This window comes from Haemaphysalis longicornis, unplaced genomic scaffold, assembly GCF_048455015.1.
Source record: "Haemaphysalis longicornis isolate Haplotype H1 unplaced genomic scaffold, Haemaphysalis longicornis Haplotype H1 scaffold_3, whole genome shotgun sequence".
Classification (NCBI taxonomy): Eukaryota; Metazoa; Arthropoda; class Arachnida; order Ixodida; family Ixodidae; genus Haemaphysalis; species Haemaphysalis longicornis.
In genome coordinates, this window is record NW_027526335.1 from 120,354,407 (window position 1) to 120,363,844 (window position 9,438).

The 9,438-nt window shown below is 46.5% G+C and overlaps 1 protein-coding gene across 1 annotated transcript; it reads right to left on the reverse strand.

Moving 5' to 3' along the window:
* Positions 1-2,837: 2,837 nt before the first annotated feature.
* LOC144175048 (uncharacterized) lies at positions 2,838-8,596 on the reverse strand. Its single transcript, XM_077704086.1, has 4 exons — positions 7,974-8,596; positions 6,812-7,088; positions 3,724-3,943; positions 2,838-3,495 (listed from the first exon to the last, which is right to left on the reverse strand). Exons 1-4 carry the CDS (start codon positions 8,063-8,065, stop codon positions 3,410-3,412), a joined length of 675 nt encoding a protein of 224 aa, XP_077560212.1. The 5' UTR covers positions 8,066-8,596; the 3' UTR covers positions 2,838-3,409.
* Positions 8,597-9,438: the final 842 nt, after the last annotated feature.

Sequence of the window (9,438 nt, forward strand, 5' to 3'; positions counted from 1 at the left end):
TCAGAGGCGTGGGAAACCGCAGCCCAGGTTGTTGGGGTTACTCAAGGTGAGAGTGCAATCCTCAGAATAATTCGTGGAAGAGTTCTTCCCCCTGTCCAGCACCCTGGGGATACCCCACCCAATAGAACGAATCATTGCGTCCCTCTCAATATGCGATTGCCTACCACACGCGGGAATGACAAACGAGAGATCGAAAACAATGCTGGGCTGTGGGGAATCGCTTTGTTACGATCAATCGGGTATTTGCTGCGAGGATCAGCGGCTCCTTTCGGCCCGAAAGAGGTAAGCGGCCGCGCCGTGACTCGTTAACTCCTACGCGAAAATGCAATTGCGCTGTTGTTTTAAGTGCAATGCACTTCTTAAGCGACCCTGAACCTGCGTCCACCGGCGATGTCCGCGCACGTGGAGATTGGCGCGCGCAGCCTGGCCGCTGACATGGCACATACCCACGTGGGGGATTGGCCAGGAATCTCCTCGTCTTCCTTGGCAACGGGGGGAGATGGGCGCGCGCTGCCTGGCCGCTGACATGGCACATACCCACGTGGGGGATTAGCCAGGAATCGGGCGTGAGAAGGGCTAATGCACCCGCTTAAAGGAGTACTGACACGAAATTTCAAAGCTGAGATCCGCTCTAGCAATCAAGTACAACGACAACACAAATAGGTGTCTGTGAATAAATGCATCTTTCTTTCTTTGTAGTTGTGTGTGTGTGTGTGATCTCTCTTTCGCGAACATTACCGAACCGCGCAAATTCAACTCGTGCATTCGCACTTTCACATTCTTCCCCTCGGGGAAATGCGGGGAATTTTTTTGGTTTTGAAGTTGGAGCAGTGTTTTAACTTGGAGTTATCAAACGCTGATAACTGCGTTTTCACTGTTCCCCCTATTTCATCACTGCTGACGTCATGTACGAAAAATTTAAACTTTTCCTTTGTTTCCTACCTCTGTAGCGATCAACGAACGTCTATGTGGGCAGGAAGGTTGTTCAAGATCTTTAAAATAAAGAGCTGAAACAATGTTTAGTGATAAAAAAATTTGAAAATAAAAATGGGAGGTGGTGTTAAAAGCGCCAAAGCTACATCTGCGCTATGTGCACTGTAGTGGTCTGCATGAATAATCATGGAGAACTTAAGCGTGCGTCAAAAATCTCTACACTGGGGCATTTCCCTTTTTGCCTCCACCTGAGAAGCATCCACCGCAGCCGCGATTGAACATGCGTTATTGGGCTCAACCGCCCAACGCCTCAGCCAGGGAGCCATTGTGTGGCGGGCACTGCGCCAAAAAGGCGTGACAGTAAAGTACTAAACGGTGGTAAATGGTCGTTGTACTGCGTTTCTTTGCCCCGGCGTTTGTGCTATTGTTTCTTCAGTACTTTACCCAATACCAATTTAATCTATCACATTTCGAAGCGACCGCGACGGTATTGCAAGTGGTCCTGTAAGAAAGCACTGTGCGGCTGTTGTTAATACACGACCTTGTAACTGCTTCCCGCAACTCATAGTTAAAGTGGTGCTGAGAGGCGTTCTGAGCCCACCAAACGAACAAGCGCAGTCGTAAGGTCGTGTTGTCGACGTCATCTGCGCCAAGTATAACTTTTTGCGTACACAGGCAAGCTCACACTTTCTTTGGCAAAGTATATTGCCCTTTTCCCACATTTTGCTGCGTGTTTTGGAGACAGCCATTTAAACATATGTACGTAATCGATTCTCGCAAGTGCATCACGAAGCAAAGATCCTGCTTTATGGTGGCTTTCTTTAGCACTTCCGGCCGATAGAAACGTAGTCTGCTCAGCATGGGCGGGTCGCGCCGGCACTTTTGGTTAATTCACACTTCCGACAGCCCGCTTACAGGCTATCGTGTACCTCTATATTTACCTTTTTTTTTACTCTATTACCACACTTCTCGTTATAACGCGTTCACACTGGGCCGACAAGATGCCGAAGCCGACTCGTCGGCCGACTTCCGACGCGTGCAGACCGCGTTGACTCACGTACACGCCGACGGTGACCCAAACACGTGGGCCGATCGGAAGACTGCGTAGTGTGACTAGCTCGCCTACCGAAGACACCGACAAAACCCGTCGGCCGACGGATCGTCTGGAATCCGTCGAGAAGCGAAAACTGCGCCGCAACAACACTCTCTCCGTAATAAATGCGCCTCCATTTTGTTACTTTCTAGAGTGTAATAAACTTAGTAAGGTCTATTAGGCCCTAACAACGCAACACTAGCGCTAATGCGTCCTGCATTTTGGCGTCCGACGCTTCGGCCGTGCGCTTCGGCGACTTCGCTTCCCCGTAGCTGAAACTGAAAATGCCTTTGCGACCAGCACGGTTTCAGAAAAGTGTAAGCGTAAAGCGTAAAACAAAAGTACCGATAACGCTGTTCCCGCAGCGCAAAATCTCAGTCGAAGCCGAGTACACCTCTAAGATGTCTTTTTCTTCTCAAAGTAGGGCAATTGCTGGTGATCACCTATTCTGGGGGCTTGATTAAACCTTACTGTGCAAGCGTTATTCGAGTAATTTTGACTTTACGAGTCACTGATCGTACAGACCAGCAGGTTGAAACGATGGGCCTCCGCTTGGAATACGCGTAATTTCCACGCGCTTCGCCCCGTCGGCCTTGGCGCACAGGAGGCTGGAGCGTCGCGCACACTCAATGAACGTGCCCGATACGAATCACCGCAGGCTTTATTTATTTGTTATTAGTGGGCGGATTTTTTAAAGTTTACATTCTGCGCATCCTCTTCGCGACTTCATTTTTTGCGTGAGTTCAAGAGGCAACTATTAGGGTGTCGCGGACTGCTTGGCGCGTACGCGAGGCCAACCACACAATCAATCCCTTACAAAAATGATTGTTGAGTTTCATAAGAAATTTTGTTGAATTCACTCAACAAACATTGTTGAGTATCCAAAGAATTTCTGTTGAGATTGTGTTGAGGATTTGTTGAGTTTTTCAGGAAAAGTGGCCACCGTGGTTTCATTGATTTTCCGTTGAATTTCTTACGTCGAATTCCTATTGAGTTTCCGTTGCCTTTCCGTTGAGTCTCCAATGAATTTCGTATTGATATTTTGTCGAGGTTTTTATGAGTGCCCAATGTGTTTCTGTTGATATTTTGTTGAGATTTTTACGAGTGCCGCATGCGTTTCTGTTGATATTTTGTTGAGATTTTTACGAGTGCCCCATGCGTTTCTGTTGATATGTTGTTGAGTTTTACACGAATGCTCAATGTGTTTCTGCTGCGATTTCTTTCAAAGGTTTTTGCGATCATTGTAGGTTGAACAAGAATCTACATTTTACCGCACCACCAATACACGAGTTTATGGTGTGGCAGTAGTGCATGCCATGTGACTAAAAATTCTGCCTCATGCAGACATGCAAAAAGAAAAACAAGGTGTTCAGCGTGCACTGTTTACTTTATTTCCCGATTCAAAAGCGATGATGGGTTATTTTTTATGTAACCGGCGCTCACACCTGGAAACTTCTGGCCCGTGTAGCCTGCAAGAGATAGAATGAATTTATGATTTACTATAAAAAATGAAAACGTGTTCTGCAAGTTCGCAGAATTAGTAATAAAAGTGTGCAAAAATAGACACTTTCCCAAAAAGCATAAAAGGGATGCACTGATCTCACTGTGCACATGAAGAAAAACGGGTGATTAGCTACAAGTTGACAAAGATGACAGCTTTGTTCTTGGCACTCTAAATGCAAATCATGTGCACTCACCGACCACAGCCTTCACCCGCACCTGGTCCAACCCTGGCTTTGTAGGAGCGTCGCCCTGGGCTTTGCCTTTCCCTCCAAAGAAAGTTTTCCCCTTGAGCTCCTCCGGAGTGAAGACATGGCGCAAAAGAGCCCTGGCAAATTTGCCAGGGCCACTCGCACACGCATGCACCAGCTGATCCAGGTACCCCTTCTCAATTAGCACACCGCCCCCAATGTCAACCTGCGAGCAGAAAATAAAACCGAAACAGTTGAACGAACATGAACTCCAGGATCGAGACAATGAGGAGTTTGAGTAACCATGAACAATTTCTCAGAATATTACGGTAATTCATTTACAGATGTTGGCATTGATCCACTAAAAATTCTTTTCGAATAGATTTAATTTAAATGTATATTTTTAGTTTTTATGGGTGAACATGCATACCTCAACATGCTTTCGGCTTGTTTAAACAAGCGTTTCAAGAATTCATTAAACTGTTTGCCAAGTGCCCACTGCAGTACACCGTGGGTGTATTGCTTTGTGGTAGAAAGGCAAAAAAAAAACCATTTGGGTGCTGTTAGGTCAACTGGATGAAAGGTTATGTGGCTAAAATAGTCAGATGGCTGTAATGCACACGAAGTAGGCAGTACGATGCCTTGCCCTGACTCATGCAACTATCCATAAAAAACTGAGCTTTTTTTAGCACCCGATTCAGCAAAATAAAATGAGCAGACTGTTATTGATTTTTTAAATTATTTAAATTGAAAAGAGTGAACCCTAGTTACAACTAGGCCAATTTGCTCCTTCATTTTTTCATTGGCTAGCAGTGCACGAGGGTCATACGCGAAATGTGGTTTGCGGCGTGGTGCTAGCAGGAACTTTTTGTGTGGCTGGTGTTCTTTCTGCAGGATTGTGGGTTTGCGAATGCCTTGTCGTGAGGAGTACCCAGCATTGTTTTTGGTTCGAAATTTCGCACTGCGCTGTTCACGCCTCCTACAACCACAGACATGAAGCAGGCTGCACGACGAATGCTAGCACAGCGAGTTTTTTTTTCTCTTGAAGCAAATGCTAGGGCAGTGCTTGAAGATGGTCTGACTTGGCGTGACAATTGGACAGGTGCGGACAGCGGCTCAGATAAGGTAATTTTGCACTGTCTGTGTCATCTCCGTGCGCTGATTGCCTTATTTTTTTTTTCATTGCTTCAAATGACTGTGGCTCGAATAAGGAAAATTTATGCACTTAAAGCTGCAATGATATTTCATGTGGTGGTGGCGTGTGATAAGAGGCACTGTTTTTACTGTGCCCCCCCAGGCATGCTGTGCACTTCTTGAGGAGTACGAGAGTTTGAGAGGTGCTCTAGTGACAGTGTTCTGGTATGTTGAGCGCATGACCATCCTCCACCTGAGCTTCCAATGCTGAGCGATTATGCACAGGATCTGGGTGGAAACGACTGCGAGGTAAGAGTGCAATAAAATTACATACAGTGGCGGTGACAGAGATTCCACCTGGGGGACAAAGATTTTCAAGTGTTTTCTTTTCAATGTAGATGAAGCATAAATTATAATTGATTGATTCTCGGGTTTAATGCACCAACGCTACACACACTGTGAGGTGAGCCATAGTAGAGGGCTCCGTATTAATTTTGACAACCTGCGCATCTTTACATGCGCCGAAATCTCGACCACATGGGCATATTTTGCAGCAGACATGATAGACAAGAATTTCCATCCTGCACTGGGCGCCACCAATTCTTTCGGACTGCGGGGCGAGCAGACGACGCTGAGTCCCACGCTGTTGCTCCGTGCCATGCTTGAATATCAGACGCCCCGAACGGCATCGAAAATCGGTGTCATTTATTTGGCATTTCAGCAGCAACAAGTTTAGCAGTGCCTAAGGAGAACGTTTAATTCTTCCAAGAGGTGTCCCGTTTGCCCATCAATTCTGTTCCTAACCCGCTAAGGTGGCGGGCCAGTCCATACCACTTTGTCCTGACAGGCATTGCCTGTGAGGCCACGTTTCGTCCTGCCAGCAGGACGCCTGACCTTTTTATCCTCAATTGATGTTTATTTTCGGAATTCTGGGAAAATTGCCGTCATTGCCTTTTACTTGGCGATGTTCAGAAGCTACTTGTCCGGGCAGGCGTGATTACGTCGTTACTGGCTGCACCAACAATCAGCGTAAGCGCAAAGTGCTCATGCAAGAACCGTGCGAAGTGCACCATGACAAAACAAGTGTCTGCATGTGCGGAGTCTATTGGCTGCACAAATTTCCTGCGTCGCTTGAGTGTCACCGTAAATGGGTCGTCGCGCTAAATCGCAGACTTAGAGCCTGGCAAATTTGCCAGAATGAGCCCGGTGGTACGCTGCTTTTGGAAGCGCTGTTTAATCACCCTCATGCTCAATCCTTATCGCACGTTTCTGTTCTTTGGAGGTATGTTTGGTCCGTTTCATCGACGGGAAGCCATCGAAAATCAATCAGACACTTATGCTGCAGCTTGGGTACGCGAAAAATTCTCAAGTAACCCTTGTGAAAACCGTGCTGATATTCGAATGTGATATTATAAATAATTAGCAACTTGAGAGTGGATGAAATGTTCCCTGACCTAGCGTATGGTGCTTGTTAGGAAAATTTAATGGTGAAGTACCGTCCCTGATTTAAAGACTGGTGCTACCTCGGCTATCCTCCAATCACTGAGAATAGTGCCTGTCATGAGAGACTGCGAAAAAAGTGCCGACAAAATCTACAGACTGCAGTATGTACTTTTCGGTATAGTGTGATTAATAACAGTATGATCTGAAGTAGATAATATTGTAAGCTTACTTAAAATGGAAAGTAGCTCCACACCAGTTTGTATTGCAAATTCAAAACCATATCGAAAATCCTAAATGTTTGCTTGGCTTGATTACATACGGATACTTGCTTCAAAGTCAGTTCAATTTCTATTCTTGCACTTTAGCCATTGGCCCCAGATTCGCTTCAATATCCCTGCTAAGCAATGACACACTCAAAATGCACAACACTGCTTCATGACACTGTTTCAAATAACCAGGGGCTAGTGCACTGCTAACAGGTATACATTATGACAGGTTCCAACATGAAATAACTAACCTGAAAGTACATAATCAGTGGGTGCACTGATGTGGCAGCGGTGCCTGGACCGACGCGGTGAGCAAATGCGCTGGCTTCTGAACGGGTGGTCCAAGCGGCCAGATGATGGATGAAGGATTGACTATTCCTGGCGGCAAAGCGTACCCAGCACCAAGGAAAGGCCAGGCAGTACTTGGGTACAGCTGGTGCAGTGTCAGTTGGCCACGGAGGGCCCTGGCAAAGCCTTTGAAACTGGACTGAAAGCCAGCCAGCCAACCCGGACAGCCAGCAGCAGCACCTGAAAGTGCATAATCTGTGAGTGTGGTGGCACTTGATGAAATACAAGAAAAGCACACACAAACCACGAATGCTTACATTAAGCAGATTATTAATCGTTAATGAGTAACCTCCAAGGCCCTAATAAGAACATTCCCGCAACACCCAAACTGAAATTCAGGTCACAGTAATGTATTTATTAGGCACGCAGGTTCTGTGAGTGGGGTATGCCTGATATATGCAAAGCTCACTGCTATGCTAATTTGCATGGAACGCTTGCTAGCAGCCCATATGCATCGCTAGCTTTCAATCGGAACTGGTGTGTACTAGTTGAGGCTCCTCCATTTCAATGCCTGGCTTGCCTTTGCAAGTTCGATTCTCCAATATAAATAGAGTTGAGTGGGCAGGCGCCCCTGCGAGACCACGCGCGCGCGTTTCACCTTCAATTTCCACGTATGTGAATGTGAGCTTCACGAGTACGGCACGCATACCACGACGCATATCGCGGCCCGAAGACCACGAGACGGGTCGCGACGGCGGCAGCCGGTCTCGCGAGCGTAATAGCTGCGAAGCGCACTGCACGGAATTAACAGTCGCCGCAAAGGCACTGTTTGAGAGACACATAACAAACAAACGCCCCGGTGTTTGCGTGAAGAGCCTTGCGTGATGTCAAATAATTAGCTGTCGCGTTCTACAGCGCGAGCATCGCAACAAAGGTCTAGCTTCAGCGTAAATTGATGCTGACCGCTGCGGAAACGGTAGACTGGTAAATCCAAGGCGCCAAACAAGTATGCTATATCGCATAGGCTCTGAGAGCAAATGAGATGGGGGTCTACCGAATTACTGACCCATAAGCACCAGAACTCGTTCCGAACAAGAACAGAAAAACAAAAAAATGCGTACTCACCCCAGCAGAAACGACGTTTCCCGCCTAAAATCCTTCTTCACGCTGGTCTTCCCCTTCAAGGACACCGACACTTTGTTCGGACGCAATGTCATCCACCTTTGACGCGCGATGATCGTTCTTCCCGTTCCCGCGTGTTCAACACACGCGTAGGATCACCCTATAAAGCTTTTATAACTATGATTTAAGCTTGAAATAGATAAAACTGAACAATTCGCCCCAGCTACCACTCCGCACAAAACCAACTCCATAAACAAACACACAAAAAGGGAGTGATAGTTGCCAGACTGCAAAGCAGCATTTCTATGTTTGACGAAAATTGTGTTATTGGTAATTAACTTCCTGCTTTTAAAGTATTAAAAGTGTTTATAACTTGAATTTGAGGTTTTTAAACGCATAAGCGAATAACAGTAAACTAGCTGACATATATACTTACATTGTAAAGAAGGTTTTAAAGTTAGTTTTGGTTTTGTTTTCACGGCGGGTTTCTCTACAGAGGAGGTGCGAGAAAACGAACTACTTTGGGTTTTGGAAGAGGGTGGCAAACGTCGGTGTGATTGAAAGCAAGGAACAGGCGCTAACTATGGTTTTAAAAAAGAAGAGGTAATAAAACCTTCACCAGGAAAAAAAAAAAAAAAGAAAAGTGAGGATTCGAACCATGGACCCTCAAAACAGTAATCGGAGGCGTAACCACTCGGCCATACAGGTGGGACTTCAACGGGCGACTAAAATGGTTGTACAAGTACGTAAGCCGGCAATGAAAATTGTCGTTTGTGTCTAGTCAATGCTGCATTTTTGGAATTCTGGCCGTTCTAACCCTTGTTTCTCACGCACCGATCTTGCAGACGAGGTCACATTGTTAGTACTCCGAGCGATTGAGCCGGAGCTCCCTTATTTGACTCAAGCAAAGCTATCGCAGGTCACCCGCGATCTTTTCTTCGCAAGCCACGGTAGCCACGAAGGAAATGGCATGCGCCGTTGGAATTGTGGTGTTGGTAACGCTTGTTTGTCACGCACCGATCTTGCAGACAAGCAACATCGCGCTAAAACTACAAGCGATGTCACTCCTGGCATTTCAGGCGCATACAGCAGCGAAAACCTCTGAGCTTGTAACAAGTTGGGGATAATGCAAGGCAATATTAAAGAGACCGAAGCATGCAGTGGCGGCGACGTAATAAGTGCAGCAAACAGGTACTGTGGGCGGCAGCGACGAGCGAAAAAGATGTAACATGGGCCGCCCCCGCCGGCCTGCGCAGAAATGGAATCACGATGGAAACACGCAATCGAAAAAAACTGTCCGGCCGATTCAGTTTGTTGTTGACGAAGAGCAAACGAGGCTTCAGCAACAAACGATTGTGCTTGCCGTGGTATGAGTCAAAGCATATCTTGACATCGTTATGCTATCGTCCGTCTAGAAGGGAAAAATCAGAACGCAAACGTTTACGTCTAGCGTCTATACCAGATATAG